The sequence below is a fragment of the Protopterus annectens genome, chromosome 7.part0 (assembly GCF_019279795.1).
Source record: "Protopterus annectens isolate FY-2018-M chromosome 7.part0, PAN1.0, whole genome shotgun sequence".
NCBI classification, from domain to species: Eukaryota; Metazoa; Chordata; order Ceratodontiformes; family Protopteridae; genus Protopterus; species Protopterus annectens.
Genome location: NC_056739.1, coordinates 1,131,245,722 through 1,131,268,783, shown reverse-complemented (window position 1 = coordinate 1,131,268,783; position 23,062 = coordinate 1,131,245,722). Strand labels below are relative to the sequence as shown.

Sequence of the window (23,062 nt, the reverse complement as noted above, 5' to 3'; positions counted from 1 at the left end):
GTTTGATTCCTTCTGTACCCACTGTACAAGTTGCAACGTGACTTGTTCTGTGTTACAACTGTAAATAAACAATTAAATCTGGTTAGCTTATCAAGTTAATTACAAATAAATTAACCCCAGAAAATAAAATTAATAATAAAATACAGTTTAAAGTACAGTTCTATTCATGTGAATAATTCAGTAACATAAAATTTCACAGCATGGGATTGGATAATTGAGTTAAAAGCTAGAAAGTAATACTGCCATCACCCCTGTGGAGGGAAGAGTCTGCTACCATGACTGTCCAGAATCGACACTAAAAATATGCAATTACTTTACACCGCACAGTGTGTGCGTCTGTGTCAAGAGTATGCAAAAAAAGTCTGGAGTCCAACAATCTCCAGCAATTTTGATGACTAAATGACTGGCAATATCATTCCTGCAGAGGACACAGTGACTTGAGTTTAAGTAACTTGTTTTCAACCAAAAATAACAAATGTTACATTTGACCTGCTTGAGTTTCTTCTTCATATCTTTTCAAACAGTCAACTGTGTAACATATATAAAATTTTTATGTTCACTACATACACCTCTGACAGATTTTGCATCAAACTATCAACACATATCACTTAAAGTATACAACATTGCACAATTATATAACTTTACACATGAGAGTGCCAAAGTGTATTCATTTCAGCAGAGCTGCAGGATACAGTAACAAATTTATGTTTTGCATTTTTGGAAAAAGGCAGAAAGGTCATGTCAAAAAGTAGAAGCATTCTCACAAGCAGCAAAAATATGACTGCCATGCCAAGTACAAATTTCTACCAAGAGATCTCCGGTATTTGTGTAAATTTTATAGCACTTCAACCAGCAACAGAATTTCTTTTCTGCAGAAGAAGCCAAGCAGAAGAGCTTAAAGCCCCCTGAAAGTCAGTAAACATCATGCCTGCCAAGCAAAGACGTGTGGAACTCACACTGGTAACTCAGCTATGTGTCCATATGGCAGTGGGAGGCAGAAGTGAGACAGTAAGCATTTCAGTGTGTCTGTGTGAGAGATAACTACATTTCCAAGGTCTGACTATCAACCCTATCAGATTTTAGAAAGGGAGGCGCGTCACTACTTACGCTCTAGAACAATACAGAGAAGCACAGCAACATACACATCAGTCCTTGCAGCCAATGAGAGGAAAGAAGCATTAAATAAACTGACCAACGCTTCCCCTCTCCCTGAACTCCCGGTGATTAACAGCAAAGACAATACAGATGGAAGCTGGTGTAAGCATCACTGCTGAATGGTCAGAGCATACAGAGCAAAGCTGTTCTGTCAATCACAAGCACATTTACTATGACATAAAGTGAATACTCCATACAGAAATATCCCAGCAGACAGGTAGCGGTGTGGTGCAATGGCTGAAGTGTCATCCTGAGGTAAAACAAACACAGCCCACATTTACATGAACAACTATCACGTCTATGAATAAACATCTAACTATATACATGCCCATATGTACAAATTGGTTTGAAAAAAATTAAGAAGAAATAATGAAGCAGTTATTACATAAACACATGTTCTATCACAGTCAAATGTAATTATGATTCTCCTTACTCCTACTGTATTCTAATTTAGGAAAACCGATTACCACCAATACAAAAATCATTCAAAGGCATAAAAACAACACGTGGATTCTAGTAGGTCTTGACGCGAAGCGATAAACACACACACACACACAATTTAAAAAGAAGACATCAGTGCCCGGAAGAAAAACGGACTGCACGCCTTACTTCAGCCCTCGATAAACCTAGACCATAAGAAAATGGCTAAAAATGTACATGTAAATAAGTACATTAACCACACTAATAAGCACTTTAGATTATTTGATCCTTGTTTCGGAATGTGTTAAGACGTCTTTAAATAATTCACAAAACTGGAGGGCTCAGGTCTAGACATGAATAAACACTTAAATAGCTGCATAAAACCGATGCAAACAAAAGACAAGAGGTTTAACTAAAAACTTGAACCAACGCGAAAGCAGTTGCACCATTTCTGTCAATCGGTTTGGTTCTGTTATTGACACATTACTATTTTTAAAACACTGTCTATATTAGATGTGCAAACTAATAGCCATAACAACAGCTCCGCATGTTAGACTACAACCCAAATACGTATACAATGTCCACAAAATGTTGAGTAAAAGGAAAATTTCTAATGATTTAATAGATTCTTGTAATCTTACTAACATCACACTAGAATTAATATGCACTATTTCATTCTTCATCACAGAATAGAAGCGTGGAGGTTTTACCGACCCTTTTGATTTATGTCATAATCACAGCACTACTGACTAGGACGTTACTATTAATGTCACAGATCTTAGAGGGCCTCTTGATTTATGTCATAAGCATAGCATTAGTTATTATAACGGCGGTATTGACGTCATCCTCGGTCATGCCGTGCCCCCCCCCCCCAAAAAAAATAAACTATGGCTCTAAAAATGGATACCTGCGCGTATCCTTTAGTGTTAATCTGAAGAAGTAGGTCAAGACATACTATAACATTACTCAAGTACATGACCCACAAGACAAAGCTATTACAATACTGTTTACTTGTTTATTAATTTATTATGTGGCGCAGTCCAGTTCTGTAGTAGCCTCACGGTACGGCAACAGAAAGGATGGGGTCACAGCAGACATGCACTAAGTACAGTTTAAATAAAAACAAACCACCCTGTCTGCACAGCTCTTATGTGCTAAAACTTTTCTTGTACCGTTCCGATGATTCAACAGCGCCAGTCAGACTGGAATTTTTTTCCAGCTGTCTGACTTTTTGGAAGTTCCCCAGCAATTTTTATAATTGTGTACTTGAAGAGCTCTGGTTTCTAAACATATAAACACAGCCTTTAAAAGTGAAATGATTACATTGTTAATATTATCTCTTTGACAAGAGAAAAAAACCTTCCCTGAGAGAAAGATCCGAGAGCTTTGGAGAGTACTCTACAACACTAACACAACCGAGAAAACCAGACAGGCACGACAACCTGTTACCAGTTAGGCAACACATAGTGTTGTAGTAAATGAGTAGTCACTTGTATCTGGCACACTGGTAAAATAGTGTAAAGGAAAACAATCTGACTACGTGCAGCCTTCACACGACGTGACAGTGTGTGTATGGGGGGGGGGGGGGGGCACTACTGGTTCCCCCCAGGTTATTGTCACAGCTTGGGAAACTGTAATAACACACACACTTGGGGAAACTCCACATCATAAAACGAAAGCGATTTCAGTCCCCACTAAGCGAAGTGCGACTGTTGTAGGCAGAGCTAACTAAATTTAGCCACAGACACCAGTTAAGGATTTAAAAAAAGTGCTGACTCGTATCTTTAAGTGCAGCTACAGGTTACTGTCGACGGACAAACAAGTGACAGTGCTGCTTCACAGATCTCAGTCACTGACGAACAACATGAAAGTACCTCATTAGGTGTCAGCAGACTTTAGTCCTAATGACTGTCGTAGCAGGTTCTTCTCCGGTACCGATCCAAGACAGTCCCAGTATCCCACCCAACATGACCAAAATGACTCTTCCAAAGTAAAAAAAAAAAAATCAAAACACACCCCAGTGTTCCCTTCAGGACGGCAGCACCCCCTTCATCTACTTTCCCGTGCTGTGTCTAATTTGTAGCCAGTTTTTGTTACTTACCTTGGCTCGTTGGTATTCCTCGATCGCGCGTAGTGCAGTGTCGGTCAAACGGACAAGGTAATAGCTCTGCCCTGCTCGTTTCCGAAGCCCGCCGCTTGAAAGCCCGTAACTCTGCTCCTCTTTCAGCGCTGCCATGTCGGCACTGAGAAGCAAGCCCCTCCGCCTGTCGCGTGCTACCCTCCCACCAGGGCACGCTTAGCCCAAAAGGATGGGTTTCGACTGTATCTATGGCAAGCCACGCCCACAAGAGGGACGTCTGCAGTTACAGCTGCCCAAGCCCTTAATTGTGTGTAAACCACTGGAAGCTACACTGCACTCGAGGTGGGGCTACAACTGGAGCTCTGAGCTTTCTTGATAGGCCACGCCCAGGAGAGACTCGAATAGTAGCTGAAAGGAACACTACCCCCGACAGAATTGCTGTCATCGAGATACGAAGGTGCAGCATGGGATGGCTTAGTTCAGGCCCAGACACGCCCAGGCCATAAGAGAAGATGTAAACTAAGTATTTCAGCTGGGTAACTCGATGCAGCTACTGTTTGTAGTGAAGGAGACTCAATGTATGGTCCTTTCACATGAAGCATATGATGATTGACGTGCAGTAAGAAGCAGGAGTTTTGTTTATTATTATTTTTTTATTATTTGCTTTTGTTAACCTGGAAAGTCCACTGGGCTAGTATGAGCCCATTTTCAGTGGAGGCCCTAGGAGAAAATCTCGAAAAACAATATACGTGATAATAAAGAATTTGTTTAGATAGTTAATAACAGCATTTAACAATATACAAGAGTAATAACAGCATTTAACAATATACAAGAGTAACAATATAAGAGTCAGAAGTAAGACAGTAGCATAGACAATGTATGGCTATATTTTGTGGAAGACTTCGATGTTTGGCAGGTATTCAGGACAGACAGATAATGATAATCTGCACATACACAATTTTTTACACACCATGTGAGTTTATATTCCTCCTGTTTTCCAGTTGACAGCAAGCAGTACTGCAAACTGACAACAAATTACAGTTTTCAATACAAGGTTCTTCTTTGTTAGGAAATGTTTATTTCACAGTTAGACAAAATTTAGCAATGCATTAAATACGCAGTAGCTGTTTTCAGTCTAAGCAATAAAGGCATTTGGCTTCTAATCAAAGTAAAATGAAGGTGTGGATACAAAAATATACTTTGAAACTAGTACTTATAACAATCAGCCATCATTATGGGATTTATAATGACGAACAATACTAGTCAAAGTTGTCATGAAAATTAAAATGGGCACAGAACGGGGGATGGTAAAGGTATGGAAGCATTCCTTCCTCAACAAGGAAAACAGATTTGGAACACTTGAAATTATGCATTTCTGTCTATTCTTAGCTTAATAGCATATTTCATAACAGATAAACATGCGCTTTGACTAGCAAAAGTATGTAATGTTCCTACCTTCTCAACCCTATCACATATTCTGCAAATCTTGTTACTGGAATTTCATCTTCTTTGCAATTTAAGCTTGATCAGGCTTGTAAGAGAATGTCTAGAGTATTTGCTGGCTATCACATCATGGTAGGTACAGTGATGTCTATCTGGAAACTGCCTTCACTGACTAGAATTTAGTCACCCACCTACCTGTTCACAAGCTTTTGCACTTCCACCACTTTATTTATTTGTATTAGCTATTGATTTATTTATCCTTCGTTGGCTGTCTGGGTTAATCCACCTGGGCTAGTAGCCTCATACCGGGGGAAACCTGACTCTTCCTCCTTAAATAATGCCTTTACTTGGAGACATTTCCTCTAAACTCCTACTCTCAGTAGCTCAACTAATTCACTAATCTAAATAAATAAATCAATACAGTGTCTCCTGATGTCTTCCAAAAGAAAATTCTTTAAGGCTATGTCAAAAGACTGTCCTTATACAGCTGTAGAGGTACGAGAGTGATAACATTGATACCAATAAAACCTTCATATTCAGTTTATTTATATTTTTGTTACTACATGTTGTCACTTCATGCTGTTATATCAATCCACAAAATCTATACACTCTCTGTGCTGAATCTGCTCCGCATCCAACAGTAAACTTGTACAACAAAAAACCCAACAATCCTTCACTGACATAGAATATTGGCTCAATAATTCCCAACTAATATTAAACCCAAAGAAAACACAGCTTATGCTGTTCCACCCTACCAAAACTCAGGATGTTACCTTTTCCATATCCTCAGGTAATAGGACTCTCATCACCCCAGTACCAGAAGCTAAGTTACTTGGATTCACCATTGACTAACAATTAAAGTACAACAAACACATATCCCTCACTGTCGCCAAAGTCCACAGAAAGCTAGGGACCCTATATCGCTGCAAACGATACCTAACTTCAGAAGCTAGCATCACCATAGCCAGAACCCACCTGCTAGCAACTATCCTATATGCATGTCCAGTACTAACAAACCTAAATAAAACTGACCTTAACAAGCTCTCCACATGTTATAACAAAATCGCCAGATTCACTGCCAACATCAGGGCATGGTCCCACCACTGCCAATTCCTGGACAAACCACTTGGTTAGAATTCCCAAATTTACTACAATACCACCAACTCAACCTGACACACCAAATACTATACTATCCTGAAAAAAAATCTGCTCTGTCTGGCCTCATAAACTTCTACAACCCTAACAAGCAGTTACAATCTACCAACAAAGCCCTCCTAGAAAGTGTCCAATGTATAAATAGCTCGGGAACTCTCTCTTCACCAATGAAGTTGCAAAAAAACTGGAATATCCTGCCTCCTGACCTCAGACTTCAAACATGTACAACCACCTTCAAAACCCAAATAAAATCATACCTACACACCAATCATTTATATACCTGCAAAGGATCTCCCTGAACTCCCAATCTGCTAAAGGAGGGTATTTGCAGGAGGACCTGTCTGAACTCCCAATCTGCTAATGGAGGGTATTTGCAGGAGTACCTCTCTATAATCCCATTCTGCTTATGGAGAGTCCACTCAAACATTCTACTGTATTTCATTCTCTCTCTTTTTACATTTTGTAAATATTGTTTGCATGCTTATAGTATACTACAATGCTATTTGATTATAGAGTAGTACACTTACTCTTGTATGTAATTCCTCTGCATTACTGTATTAAACTTTTCTATTTGTAATCTGTGTTATTGCTATATATATTGTTTATATTCTGTAATTTTTTTCTGGTGCTTTTCCCCCCAGGACTCCACTGAAAACGGGCACCAGCTGTCCAGTTGGACCATCCTGGTAAACAAATGTTAAAAATAAAATAAAATTATGCTAATAATACCTCTCCCTACTTAGTATCCGTCTTAGTGTTTTGATGCAAATGTGCCACAGCAGGAATATTCATGTGTCATGTAGTTTTCCCAGTTACTCTTACTATATATGTGAGCATTATTACAAAACTGAACATCATGTTTCTTTAACTATGTACAATATCTTGTACTTGTTTTGGAATTTGTACAAGAATACTGTTGGCTATTACATGCATTATTAAGAATTTACTGAGTTAATTTCATACTGTCTACTGTCAGGGCTGGCCTTAAGTAAGCTAGTGGCCTAGGCGGAAAGGCTCCATGGTGCACCCCCCCCCCCCCCCACACACAACTGCAGAAGCCATCTGGGCCTGCTCACACTCCAGCTTAATTTTTCCTCCCTTTTTCTCAGTTTGCCTTACTCTTCATTTTTATCCCTGCAGTTATCAATTCATTCAACATGTTCTACCTAAGCAAGACTGCAGTCTCATAACTGTGGAAGAAACAAATGCATTAACCAAGGGTTCTAGATGCCCTGAGGTGCATTTTAGAGTTTTTCAAATGACATTTTTCATCCTGTGATTGCCTGAGCAAAAACCCAATCAAAGAAATAAATTTAGTCTTATCCTTCAAGTTTGTTTTTTTTTCCTGCTTCTTTCAGCTCATCCTAACTGACAAAGACTACTACAATAATTAAATTAAGATGGAAGTTTTGGGGCTGTGAGGCACCCAGAAACCATGGGATTATAGATTTTCTAAGGTGAATTTTAGAGATTTTTTCCCAACCTTTTGATATAATGATGGTGTGAACAAAATTGTGAATCTGGAAAAGAAATCTAACCTACTTTTTTATTCAAGGACGAAATAAGTGATATCCAACTTTTAATGTTCAATGCTAATGAAACACCAGTTCTCAACAAACTGAGAAGCCAAATGCTTGTGAGGACGCATACATTATATCTGGGAATAGTATCTGCCCCTAACCCCTCACCTCAAAAAAGGTAGTCACCTTGTGCATCCTCCTCTGATGTTAAACTGAGATTTAAATTAAGGCACAAAAGCACACAGTCATATTTCAAGCTGGTGTTGCTACAGCTAGAACTGTCATATTTATGAAAAGCATGCCACTTCACCCTCTACCACCCAAAAGACAGCCACCTTTTGTATACCCTTCAGACTGAGAAAAAAATGAAAAAAACAAATAGAACATGATATACTTGGCTGTCAGACATATATAAACATAATTATTAGTTACTCTTCCCTAAAAGATAGCCACTTGTATAGGAGAGAGACAGTACAGTGCTGTGATACAAGTTATAGTGACCCTCTTTGCACATCTCTGAAGTTTATGTGAAAAGTTAAAGAAATAATGACCACACGGTCTCCAGCCCAACACAAGATATAATGACCTCTGAGGTTTGGGAGGAATGTCAAAGAAATAATGACATTGTCCCCAGTCACTCACTCAAGTACAGTGACCTTCTGTGTACACCTATGATTGACTGTTTTTTGATTAGGTAGGGTTCAGGGAAATGGCTCAGGAGTGTAACTGATTCAAACACTGCTCCGGACCATAACTATGGATGAGCACCCCAACACCCACCCCCTTAGCTCTTCAAGTAAAGAGCAAAATAAATAAATAAATAAATATGATTGGCTTATTGCAGTTAGAGGTATGCCCCCCCCCCAGCTCTTTCATCAAGTACAAACAATAAACAATATAAAAAAAGGATGTTCCTTTTATTGTGCCCCCAATACTTTGCACTCAGGGCAGTTTCCCCTCTCACCCTGCCTTAGCTATCCTAAGCCTATGTCAAAATCCACTTATGCAGCCTTGGTGGGTGGGGCCACTGGCCTCCAGAAGTTCTGAATGACTGGGTATTCTGTGATTCATTTATCCTTTTTTTGAGAGATACTTTCATCTAGGCAGCCCCTGCCAAGTAGTCCTAGCCACGTCTGTGTACAATTTGGTCATCTAATTGTGATAAAAGAGGACGGTCCTGTAATGCATTTCATCTTTGCTCCAAATAAGCAGTTGCCACACACATTAAAATATTGCATGTTGCTTCACATAATCACATTAGTCTCACAAAACCAAAATAACAAGCAAACAGCAACAAGCGACTAGTCATTTCCCTCCACAGAAGATAGTAGCAGCTGTTCTAACTAATCTGTCTGTGTATATCAGGCATGATTCTCAACTGTCCAGAATTTTGTAGAATGTCCAGATTTTTGTCCCATATTTATGGTCTGTTCCTCATAAAATTTGTGGTTTTCTGGTAAATGTTTGAGGACTGAAGTTACTAAATAATGACAGGTATTTAAGTTTTAGACTTCATATTCTTCAGAAAATGCATGTCAATACAAATCCTGTTATTCTAACACATTTCTAAGTTTATGAGAACAATATTTAAAATCTGTCCCTGATTTTGGTCTTTTGTCTCCCCATTAGTTTTGACTTTTTCCAGAATTCTTGCTTTAAGAGATTGAAAGGTATGATATCAGGTATCCAGCTAAGTAGCCCGTCTGGTTTCTCACAAATTGCAATAGTCCTACAAAGCCAGACAATGGCTGTTTAAAATGAGCAAATGACAAGAGGGTCCAGCAAACTACAACCTTCACCAAGCAGTTATAGCCATGTCTGATAGCTATGTAATTTTATTTCACCTCCACGGTGTACCTGTCAAATTACACACTTTGAAAATAAGAATAAAGTCCATTTGGAATGTCTGTACATCCAGCTAAAAATATGGATATCTAATTAGCAATAAATTTGAATATTAAACAATACATAACTGTTCCCGTTTCCAGTAGGAATGTGGGATACCACTCATAAGCACACATTAAAAAAACAGAGCAACAAAAATGGTGGAAAAATATAAGCACGTTATCAAGCAAGCAGTATAGAATCTGTAGAGTTTAGTGAAATGTATTACAAAATTCTACCACACAAGGTAATTTATTTTTGTTTCAGGAAAAGCAGATGCAAGATGTGTGCTTTCTTGTTTATTGTTTCCACAAGTATAAGGGACATCCTGTGTATGGGTAAATCAGGCCTAAAAATAAGAATGTTCCATTCTCCAAATAAAATTCACAAAACCAGAGAAATATTGTCAAAAAGATCTGGCTGATCACTGCCAATGTTATTGTAAAAAAGAGTAATAACATGCTTCACGGTCCACATCAACAAGTTTCCACACAGGTTAAAGTATTACAATCAAGTCAAATCATAAAGCTAGATAAATATTGTCAAAATGTATCTGGTTAATAACTGCCAGTTGTTCTTCTTTCGACTTTTCCCGGTTACGGGTCGCCACAGCGGAACTCTGGTCTGGTAATGATTGGCAGTAGATTTTTACGGTGCCGAGGTGCCAGCTTGACGCCCAACCTTCAACAAAGGCACATCCATTCACGCATGTCTTTCGAATGCCACTCAACCACGGGGAGGACATGCAGACTCCACACTCCAGCTGAAAATTGAACGGGAGAACCTCTTGCTGTGAGGCGACAACGCTACTGCTGCACCACCGGTTAATCACTGCCAGTGTAATTAAAAAAAAAACAGTAAGTACACATATCTCATGACACCATTCCACACATCAGCTGTCCACACAACCCAAGAAAATATTGCAATTATCTAGTTCACTAATGCATAAGGCCAGCTTTGTGTGTTATATTTGAAGTTTTATGCTCCAGGACAGAACTGAAAATGGGACCTCTCACTTGGGCAATCATAGTTAGCAAATGTTAATAAATAAAAGCTAAATGATATAATTGCAACAATTGTGTGCAAATACATTCAATAGACACCGGGGAAAGAAGTCAGGCCACCCCAGAAATGGCTGCATGACAAAACAAAATAGAACAAAACAAACAAAATACAAAACAAATCATACTCATTCTCAAATGCAGTAACAATATTTTATTGTTTATTCAGGTGCCTTTTCAGCAAAACCTAATTATTCAAGCCTGATTCAGAGAATGGACTCAAAAATGCAACCTACCCTATGGTTACAACCTTGGAGTCAGTTATAGTAAATAATGGGATATAGGGAGTGAGGCTGTATGGGGGGTGGTGCCCGCATAAAACAATTATGTACTTTTGAGTCTGTAGAAGCTTGCTGAAATATTGTTGAAAAGAAATACAACGAAACGTACTATATCTGTAATAATCTTTGCTGTATTGCACCTTCAAGAGACATTACAACAAACCCATTTTTGCAAGGTACTCACACATTGAGTCATACCTCACAACAGCCTAGATGTGTGGTTAACACGCCACCAAGTATGTGTTGTTGTCCATACATCTGTAACTGGTTGCTGTAGGACTGTATCCCATGCTAGGCAAACATACTGCCAAAGGTGTACTATAGGATTTCCCTTTCATACGAGGCTCCTCAGAACTGTCCATTATTTGTATGCTATTTATGTAGTCTGTTTTCTGGCATCAGTTGTGCTTGAGGCCCAGTTTATTCACCATTTGGTGTTTTTCCTATGTGTACACATGCGTTTAATGTGTGTGTGTGCATGTGTGTGTGTGTATGTATGTGTGTGTGTTTTATATATACATATATATATATATATATATATACACACACACACACACACACACACACACACACACACACACACACACACACACACACTCATATACACACATTCATTTATTTATTTATTTTTGAGTTTGTTTATCGGGTGAGTGAATTATTGCAAAAGCCATTTTCAGTGGCACTCTAGGCTTATGGCAGAGAAAAGAACAAATAAGAGTTACAAAAACAAGTAATCTGTGTACATATCAAAGATTAGTAGTACACGTTAAAGGAATCCGATTTATAGTGCACATGGATTAAGTAACAGCAATAAGAATAAGATCAAGTTGACAAAACAAATAGGGACCAGACAAGCAAGCAAGCATTTGAAACATGTGAAATAAGGACTTAGGTGAACTTATGTGCAGTTGTTAATAACTTATGTTATTATGAAAGAGCAAGTACATAGAAGAGTTCAGAGTCCATAACTTCTTTGGCATCTTCACCCATTGTCAATAAAGCAAAGGATGATATTTGAGTTGTCTATGGATTTGAGTAAGATTGGTAATTTCCCTAATCTTTTCAGGGAGGCAACTTCAATCTTTTAGGGCCTTTTCTAAAAGAATGCCCTTTATTCAATGGCTATTTAAAATGCAGACACAACAAGTTGTAAGATATCATCATACCTCTCAAACTCTTAGCATGGGAAATCTGGGCAAAACCAAAAATAATGAGAGGGTGAGGAAGACAAAGGCCCCAAATTAGGCCCACATAGTTAAATATTGCTCTTATAAACTTTGAAAGTAGATAGAATAAAAGATTTTATATTAGCATGCATTTTTCTGAAGGATACGATGTGTGAAACTCAAATGTCTGTCATTATTTAATGTTTTCGATCCTCAATGATTTGCCAAAAAACAACACATTTTAAGAGGAACATACCAACAAATAAGGCAAACATCTGGGCATTCTGTGAAATTCTGGACATTTGAGAGGTATAAGCATCATAGTTTCTAAGAAAGTGCTCAGTATAGGATTCATAAAGTAACTTAAAGATTAATGAGTTTGTAAGAAAGGATGCTTTTTCCTAAATGAGGAACTAATTTGTTTTTGGATAGAAATGCAGTGATGTTTGTTTCTTTGTGCCAGGAAAATCTGTATGAAAATATATTGCTTTTAGTCCTCTGTAATACAGTGGAATTTTAACTTATTATTTTTTTTAATTTTAATTTTAATTTTTTTTCAAAACAGTTATCATTTAAACATTTAATGATAGTAGAAGCACACAAAAACTATATGCAAACTATTTACAGAGTCATAATATAGTGGAATTTTGAGGGGAGCTGATTACAAGGGTAAGAAGGCTGTATTCAAATCTTTGGATAAAGAGATTTATTTAAACAGATTTTAAAGTATCTTCAGTAAGCAGGTTCAATATGAGGCCTGAATGTATGTGTGTCATCAAAAAGGATTCATAAATATCTTTGTTTTGAAATGTTGGGGAGGGGAAAGCCTTTGGAATCCAAGATATAAGACAACACGTCATTGTGTAATTGTTTATTCTTAGAGAACCAGTTCCAAAGATGATGGAAATTATCCTGAGGAATAGTACAGAGTGAGGGGATTTGTTTATGTGAGCACGTTAGCACTGCCATCAGCATAACATAGATTAATGTCAGGTAAATTACTGGGGGATCATTAATAAATAAAGAAAAGAGAAGCAGGCCAAGTAGTGAGCCTTATGGGACATCTTTAGAAAGTGTACTGCAATGCAGCGATAATACATTCAGAGTGGATTAGGAAAGATCTATTTGTGAGAAAGAGAGAAAGTGAGAGAGATCCTGAGTCATTCATAACATTGTTAGAGAAGCCACAGCCACTGAATTTCTGGAGAAGTAGATTATGACAAATTAAACCACCAAAGCCCTTTTTGTGTCAATAAAATTGTACTAGTATAAAGACTTTGTTTTATATCAGTGATAATGAGACTAGTCCGGTAATAGGTGGTGATAATTGCCTATTTTGATCTAAAGCTGCGAGGAAGCTAGAGAGTATATTATAGGTTTGAATATATTCTATCATTTTCTTGTACAACATTTTCCTGAGAATCATAGAGAGAGGACAGATATTAGAAATTTGTCTGAAGTCATTGACAGTTGTAGGGTTATTGACTTTTGTGGGAGAACAATTGGTATATGCTTCAAGCTGTGTGGGAATTTGTTGGTGCAAATGGTAATGTTATATATGAAGGAAAGATGTTTACAGAAATATTCTTAGTTAATTTTGGACAGATGTTAATTCCTTTTTACAATCTATTTTTACAGATAATTTTTATCTTTCTAAATCACTAGTTATATTTAGCACACCTGTTCCTAATTGTATCAGAGAATCTAATCATCCTCTGATTTGGTCAATTCTATCCATTGCCAGGAAAATCATTACAAGAAATTGGAAGTCTCATACTTCACCCTCAATAATTGAATTCAAAAATTTACTTCTTGAAGTCTATAACTTAGAAATGTTGACCAATACTGCAAGATCTTCTAGGAATACTAATTCATCTAATATGTGGAAAAAAGTATATGATTTATTGAACAAGCAATGCCAATTCTTTTATAATCTTCTTATTTTAATGCACTTGTTTATTAATATTTGATTCTTGTGGAGAATGTCGTATATAGTTTAAAATCTTTGATTCATTTTCTCATTTTGTAAAGTCACTTATTTTGAAAAATGTACATATCTCTAGTTTATGTTTATTTGACAATATTTATCTCAATAAAGCTGTTTTAAAAAAATAAATATTCTTAGCTGAAGTGAAAGCAATCTTAGGTTTAGGATAAAGATGTAGGAATTGTAGGTATAATCAATGTTTTTGAGGAGTTCCTTGACTTGTTTGACTGAAAGGCTTTTGAAGTAGAAAGTTTTTGTGATTAGTTTTATGAAAGGTGACACCTGGAGTGGTTGGGAGTTACTAGGAATACAATGATGTGCTAACGGAGGGGGTGAAGTTACGTTTTGTTGAACTGGATCAAGAGAATCTTGGGTTAGAAATGCAAAGGAACTGAAAATGTTAGGTGAAGTAGTGTGTTTTAAAATTTTTCAGAACAAACACTGATTGCCCAGGAGGAACAATTGCAAGGATGTGACATAAAATACTTTAGTTTCATTTTTTTATTCTGTGCTTCCTTTTAGAAATAGGTAGTTGTTTAATAACATATTATAACTGGGGCTCATTTTCTATGTTTTCAAACCCTTTTCTATTTTGTAATGAGCTTTCTAAGATGAGTTTTTGTAGCAGGCATTGTTGCTCTTCAACAAAAATGCTTCAGAGGAAACAGATTGTTTTGAATAGGGTAATAAAATTGAAAAGCGTGGAAAGATAGCTCAGGTGGGATCTTTGCATGTAAGTATAAAGGCCTTGTCAGTGTGTTCAGACTCTTCACATATAGAGAGTGCGTGGTTTTAATAATGATCTTGTAAGAATGATTGGAGGTGGCTGTTTAGGAACTTTGAAGCACCACTGAGAGAACAGGGGGTAAATGTTCACTTAGGGGGTAGAATGTCAAGGCCTTATAGTTCTTCTGGAATATTTGGAATACTAGGATTAATGCTAGAAAAGTTAGAGGTGTTTTGATTTGGACACATGCCTGAATTAACCACTTTGGTGAGACTGTGTAAAGACAGGAAATGGTTAGGCTGTCTTTTATTTCTATTTGCAAAACCAAAACTGAAATCACTCATTATGAATAATCTATGATGTTTGGTGGCATTCAAAATACTGAGGAGTGTACCTTGAATAATAAGACGTATTGTTAGGAGCTGCCTATAAGCAGTCGCTAGGAAAGGTTTGGTTTGCCATATAGTGCTGTTATTTTATGCTCAACTTCTGAGAGACTTGCTTGGCTACAATTGCCTGCATTAGAAGCTGAAGTTAAGTGAAACGTGCAGTAGTGTATTTTAGTCTTCTGTTAAGTACAAACTTGCAGTTTTAAAAGTACTGTATTTCATTTTTTCTGTTTCCTAATTGTGCGGTTCATTGAATAGTGTGCTGTGTGTCTCCCTCCTATAAGAGGGGATGGTGGTCTTCTCACTTCTTTGTTATCTGATATTTAATAGCCTAGAGGGCTTCCTCTGTGCTTTAAGTGCTAGCTACAAAGTTTGAGAAATCATTTTATGCTCAACTTCTGAGAGACTTGCTTGGCTACAGTCACCTGCATTAGAAGCTGAAGTTAAGTGAAACTTGCAGTAGTGTATGTTAGTCTTCTGTTAAGTACAAACTTGCAGTTTTAAAAGTACTGTATTTCATTTTTTCTGTTTCCTAATTGTGTGTTTCATTGAATAGTGTGCTGTGTGTCTCTCTGCAGTTAGTTCCTCACCCACCGTCCCTGTTCTTGTGTTGGTGTAGTGTTGGTGGCTCTGGAATTGCCCGTCTGTATTAGAACATTCCTCCTGGGTCCATCTCATTTGCTCACTTAACCGAGTACAGTGAGATCATATTCTGAGTCTAGTGTTCATTCTGTTTAATACAGAGAGATGATTTGAGAAGGCCAACCCACTGAGGTTCTTCCTTCCTCTCTCCTTGCACTTAAAAAAATGCACTTTATTCATCTGCTTTTACTGTATTTGTGTTTCCTCCTGCTTTATTTTGCTTTTCTTAAAAGTACTCAAATTTATTTATTCTGCTGCATTTATTACTGCTTAGTAGTAGCCTGATTAAATTGTAACTGTTATTCTAAGTCTTTTGGTTTAAGCACTTGGGCTTCATACAGGTTATTTTACATTAAGAAGGTTTGTGGTCTGCACTGTTGTGACAGGACAGGTATCTTACATCCTTCTAAGCTGGGAATTGCTGATTGAAGGCCCAGTGTCTGTTATTCTAAAAGTGAATTAGTTCTGGTTTAAGCACTTGGGCTTCAGGCCAGTTATTCTACTTTAAGAGGGTTTGTGGTCTGCACTCTTGTGGGAGGAGAGGCTGGATTCTGCCCTTTTGAGCTGGGAATTTCTGGTCACAGGCTTATTGTGCCTGCTTATTTGAACTGTTTCTTTCTGAAATTGATGCACCTTATTGCTGTAGCATAGAGCAGATTCAGGCCTGCTGAATCTAGCTTTGTTTGTATAACTTGAGCATTGATCCAGGCCATCGTTTTTTGGAGAAAGTTCCCCTGCACCCTAGTAGTAGGAGTGTGCAGTTAGAACTTGTCTGATTGAAGACTGCTGGAACAGGGCTCAGTTTTGAGCTTTTTTTCTGGTTAATTGGGTAACTTGTTTAAATCAGTTTGTTCATTTTCTATTGTTTTATATATAAAACAATTGCACTTTATTCATCTGCTTTTACTGTATTTGTGTTTCTTCCTACTTTATTACTAGGGGCATTGACTACAACTCTGATCTGCAATATATAACAATAAGTATCCTTTTCTGTGCATTTAAAGTGTTTTTTTGATTGTATCTGCTTTATTTTCTGAAAACAATATATATATATATATATATATATATATATATATATATATATATATATATATATATATATATCCTTGTTTCCCACCTTTCTAAGCTAGTACAGTCCAGTTTTCAGGTTAGTGCTGAATTCAGGGATGTGTTTCAAATCTCTGTGTTTGCCCATACCTTACTTGGATAGAAGGATGTTTCTCTGTTCACCTGTGAGGGAGGGGAGCTTTGAGCAGCCTATCTGTCCCTGGAGGAGTGGTTTCAGCCCAGAAATTAGTAGTTTATTTGCCATTTTGGGCTAATTTCTATCACTTTCATTTCCCTGCTATAAATACCACATTTGCCCGGTTTTGTGTGCCTGGAAGCACCAGTTAGCTAGGGTATAACTATTCCCGGCTCTACAAAGTCTCCTCTTCAATTTTTCCCTTGGAACTAGACAAACTTTCAACTTAAGCACTCAAGCCATTCATTTCTCAGGCCGGCACTTGCTCAAAACTCATAGCAAGCTCTTATAAACCCTAGCACTAGACACGCCTGTACTGTACAGAAAGACAAGGCTGTCTATTCGAGCTTACCAGCCATCCAGTAAAACAGTTCACTGTACCTATCCAGGCATGTCCAAAGGGCAGTTTCAGGTGTACTCTCCAGTCCAACTGGTGAATCTGGGCATTTTGAGGCAATGTTACAACTGCCTCATGTACACAGACAACCCTCTCCTCCTACCACCAAACACTAATACATGTGAGAGATGCAATTATACAGCCAAACTGGAGGCTAAGCTCTCTCAACCCAAGACTGGATCAGACAGTCAAGAGGAGAAGGGAAATACTTGCATTCCACCACCAGTCTCACATAGACCCATTAAACCAGCACCGGCAAAAAACACACATAAATACATGAAAACATACTCAGAGGCTCTAAATAAAAATCTGCAAAAGCAACAGAGACCTCCAAAGCAAACATCCAAGCAACCTCCAACTCCCAACACAAACCATGAAACACATACTTCACAAAACCAGTGTGCCATGCAATCACAGCCTTTAAGGCAAAATAACATACCCTACATACTAGTAATAGATGACTCTATAGTCAGGTACACTGACGTCCCACTCACTAGGCTGAATAAGGAGAAGGTTACTGTTATCTGCCTGTCAGGTGCCAGGATCCGCACATAACACAAACGCTCAAGTCACTCCAGAACAAGTACAAATATGACTCTGTCATTGTCCATGTTGGTGTGAATGACCTGAGCCATACCTCCCTGGACTACATGAAAAGACATGGAAGAGCTCTCTGATCACGTAGCCCAGGCTGGTATGACCCTGACCCTAAGTAGCATCCTGCCTCACCAAGAATGATACCATGGTATAAAGAAAAAAATCTCAATTTCAACAATTGGCTAAGTTTCTGGTGTTATTCAAAGGGGATCCAGTGTCTGTTCACCTTGGATGACATGCTCGACAAGTCACGCTGCTTCACTAGAGATGGCTTGCACCTGTCACCCTTAGGCTTTTGAATACTGAACAAGGCTCTTGCCACCCCCATAGTGCCTTTTTTAGGCAAGGCTCAAAAGACAAACCCATCACCATAAATAGCACAAGTAACAAAAAACTGAGGGTAATGCTACACAATGCCAGAAGTCTAAACCTCAAAATGTATGCACCCGAGGCACTCCTGAGTATGGAGAAAATCGATATATGTGCAATAACAGAAACCTGGTTTAAGGCTCCAGAGAGCACACCAGCATTACCAGGCTACAACTCATACCATACATTTCAGCCACAGAACACGAACCGAAATACAAAAGGCAGGGGTGTATCCATATTCATCAAGGATACCCACACCTTCAGGTTAGTGGCACAGCACGATGCTTCAGAGATCATCCATGTGCAACTAACAACAGGCAAAACTGCAATTCAAATTGTAGCTTGCTACAGATCACCCACCATGTCCCAGGACCCCCATTCCACATTTCTGGAAACACTGGGAAACATAAAGGTCCTACCAAACACCCTAATATTGGGTGATTTCAATTACCCAAACATTAACTGGGAGAACTACTCAAGTACTAACTCCCTTGCCTAACATTTCCTAGAATTTATAAACTCAAACACCCTGGTTCAACTGGTCAACACTCCCACCAGAGGTGACAACATATTGGACCTGGTCATCACCAACATGGGTGACCGGTGTTCCACACCTTTGGTCAACCCTTTGCTGGTTAGATCTGACCATAAACAAATCACTTTGGATATCCACATTCTGCCCCCAGCCCCGGACAAGGAAACCACCGTGAAAAACTTTTCAAAAGCAAACTTCACATTACTTAAGACCGAGGTGGAAAGTTTCAAAGCCCCCATGCTAGAGGTTAATGCTGTTCAAGCTGCAAAATCCTTTACTAATGCATTCTATGGGCACCTACAAGAATACATGGATTGTGCTATTTCAAGCAAAACCAAGACTCACTCCTCCAAGAAAAGGAAACCAGTATAGCGGACTTCTGCCATAAACAAGCTATACAATAGAAGGAGAAAACTAGTACAGAAAAGAGTAAGATCCCAAGAAGGGAAGACATCCCTGATTAGTATCAGCAGGAAACTACGATCCCTCATAAAATCATCCAAGGCGAGCTTCAAAAGAAAAATTGCCAAGGACTCCAAAGTTAACCACAAGGCATTCTTTAGTTATGTCAAGAATCTAAGTGGCAATGCTCAGATCACTCAGAGTTACTGCAGAATGGCACAAAATACACTGAACTGACCAATATCACCAACATCCTGGGAGACAGGTTCAGCGCAAACTTCACCCCCCCACTCACCCCCAAAAGGGCCCATAACCATACCAGAAGAATGTAGAGTCCCTGAAATCACAGACACTCAGGTTAAAACAGCCCTCTCCAAAGCCAAAAACACAGCATCAATGGGACCGGATGGTGTCCCAGGCTGCGTCCTACACAAGCTCAAAGATGAACTAACCCCTCACCTAAACACACTGTTCAAACTCAGCCTCTTCACAGGCTACGTACCCATAGAATGGCAACAGTTATTCTGCTCCACAAAGGAGGAGCCACAACAGACCCCAGAAACTATCGCCCTCTGAGCCTGACTAGTTTGGTCTGCGAGGCTATGGAGCGCATCATCATGGAACTCATTAACAGAGACATTGGGAACCTCCAAACACTGGACCCTACCCAGTTCGGTTTTGTTAAGGGCAGATCATACCTCCTAAACCTGGTGGACTTCTTTGAGATAGTTATCAAGGCTATAGACAAGGGAAAGGTAGTACACACAGCCTACCTAGACCTCACAAAGGCCTTCAACACCATTCCCCATTCTGGTATTATAGTAAGCTCACCAGCCTGAACATAAACCCCTACATCACAAGATGGGTTGCCAACTGGCTCACTGATAGAACTCACATGGTGAGAGTTGCAGGAGCTAGGTCCGACTTTAAACTTGTTACAAGTGGTGATCCCCAGGGCTCAGTCGTAGGACCCCTCCTGTTTGGCATATACTTCTCAGAGGTACAGGCAAGCACAAGAGGACTATTGCTGACCAAGTTCGCAGATGACTGCAAACTAGGGGCTATAATTGACTCTCCGGCTGATGCAGGCATCCTCCAAAAGGGTCTCACTGAGACGGATACCTGGTGTCAAAATCATGGCCTCGAGCTAAATGCCAAAAAGTGCATAATCATCCCCTTTGGAAAAAAATATCCACAAACTACCACATAGGTGGTAGTCTCTTAAATAGGGAAGACATAATTAGGGATCTGGGGACCTAAGTAGATAGTAATCTCACCTTTGATAATCATATTGCCAAAGTGGTTAGAAAATCCTTCTACATGGCCCACGTAATCACAAAAGGGTTCATATCCAAATCAAAAGAGGTCATTGTGCCCCTCTACTCATCACTCATCAGACCCATCATAGAGTACAGTGCCCCAATTGGGATGTACCTTACAAGACACCTGCAACAGCTGGAAAGACCACAGAAGTACCTCACCAAGAGGATCACTGGCCCCAAATAGATGCCCTATGCAGCTTGACTGAAGAAACTCCAGCTGTACTCAGCTGCATTCCGCCTACTCAGAGGTGATCTCTGCCTGACTTACAAGGCCATGTCCAACCCAGAATTGATGGACATGCTCCACCTAAAGAAAACCTTATCCCCTCGAGCCACACGCTCTAGGGATCTAAACCTCACCACAACAATAAATAGGATGTGCTGGAGGGATAGATTCCTGTCCCAGAGACTTCCCATGCTTTGGAATAAGATTCCAATCTACATTAGGCAGAGCTCCTCACTAACACTCTTCAAAAGAAACCTTGACGAGTGGATGGGAAACAGAAAGTTTACCCCGGGGATCACTTCAGTGGCTCTGCTGGACAGAGGCACAGGGAACTAATCTAAGGGGGGTGGCGAAAGCCAACACATTCTGGCTAGGCTTATAAATGCCTTGGGGCAGATAGCCTAGTACCTACCTATGGACCTATGAACCTATGACAGCTGTCCCTGGAGCATTTGTTAGAGGTTACAAAGGCTGTGCAGACTATATAAATGTTAGTGTTCCACTCCCTTTATGTGAAAATATCAAAAGACCTATTACAATAGATATATCTATATATCTATATCTATAGTCTAAAACTAGAAACCAAGCTTTGCAAATATAAGCATATATGTAAGGAAAACTGTGTGTTAATATATTTAAGGGTTCAGTGTGTGTGTTTGTACATCTGTTACACGAAATGTTTAGTTGGGAAGATTGTTTTGTTGAACTGATGGTTCATTGCGGGATGCTGCATTTGTTTTGCAGTACTGTTATACAATGAGGAGTGGAATTTTGCCCTTTTTCTACTGTTTTGTAATCTCACTGTTGGTATATACAACTAGCAGAGGGGTGTCTGGGCCAAAGCACCCAACATTGTTTATTTTTTTTATTTTTCCAATTAACAGAGTTTCAACTATTTGTGGCTGATGTAGCTTATGCAGATTTAGTGAGTCACCATTATACTAAAATATGCATAAAAATGATTGGTCACCATGTTACTTGGTCAACACAAAAAACAACAACCAAAAGCATGTTGACCAGTCATTATGTCATTCATACAACACATTGATACACAATACATTGAATGCAGAAAAAAATTTCCTTTTCCAGTGCATTATCAAAAACCCAACCACATTCAGCTCAACTTTGTTTGAATAGTAATAGTGTTATGGGAAGTTTTTTTTTTAATTTAAAATTCTGGTTAGGGTTAGCATATATTATGGAAGTAGGCAGGGAAACCCACTTTAGTAATGCTTGCTTCACCTTAGTAGTACATGCTAACCCTAACCCTGCCCCTGCCCCAATCCTACTCTGCACCTTAAATTAAAAAAAAAAAACTTCCCATAACTCAACCACTACACAAAACAGTTCAGGTACTCATCACACACCACACACACACACACACACACACACACACACACACACACACACACACACACACACACACAGTAAATGTATCCCCTATATAACCCCCACACACACTTAATCTATTCCCTTACTTAATCCTTACACTAACCCTAACCCACACATGTTTGCACACACACACACACACACACACACACACACACACACACGCACACGCACACGCACACGCACACACACACACACACACACACACGCACACGCACACACACACACGCACACACACACACACACACACACACACACACACACACACACACACAAACACCCTTACTACACATTCCACTTACCTGTTATGATGAAAAGCACACCTGACAAAGTGTCTGTTCAATAATTTAGATGTTTGACCAACAAACACTCCACTTCCACCTGTCGATCAAAGTAATCATTGACCAAACAAATGGACCATGTTTATATATATATATATATATATATATATATATATATATATAAGGATCCTTATCAGTTGATTGACTTTTCAGAAAGTCAAAATTCATATCGGCAAGACGATATGATCAAACTTCTGAAAACCAAAGCTTTTGAATGAAGAGTATGGTACAGTGAGGATTGGGACATTTAGTGTTTTCCTCAATGTTATACAGTCTTAGAGTTGGTATATATAATTAGCAAGAGGTGCAGGGGGGCTTGCCCCCCGCAAAA

At 38.9% G+C, this 23,062-nt stretch overlaps 1 protein-coding gene across 1 annotated transcript in view; it reads right to left on the bottom strand.

The window, feature by feature from the left end:
* Positions 1-3,874, bottom strand: part of ELL3 (elongation factor for RNA polymerase II 3) — a 434,242-nt gene extending 430,368 nt beyond the window's left edge. Inside the window, exon 1 of the mRNA XM_044077709.1 lies at positions 3,677-3,874. Coding sequence (XP_043933644.1) covers positions 3,677-3,811 — 135 coding nt within the window. The 5' untranslated portion in view covers positions 3,812-3,874. The remainder of the gene's footprint in view (positions 1-3,676) is intronic.
* Between the last annotated feature and the right edge of the window lie 19,188 nt (positions 3,875-23,062).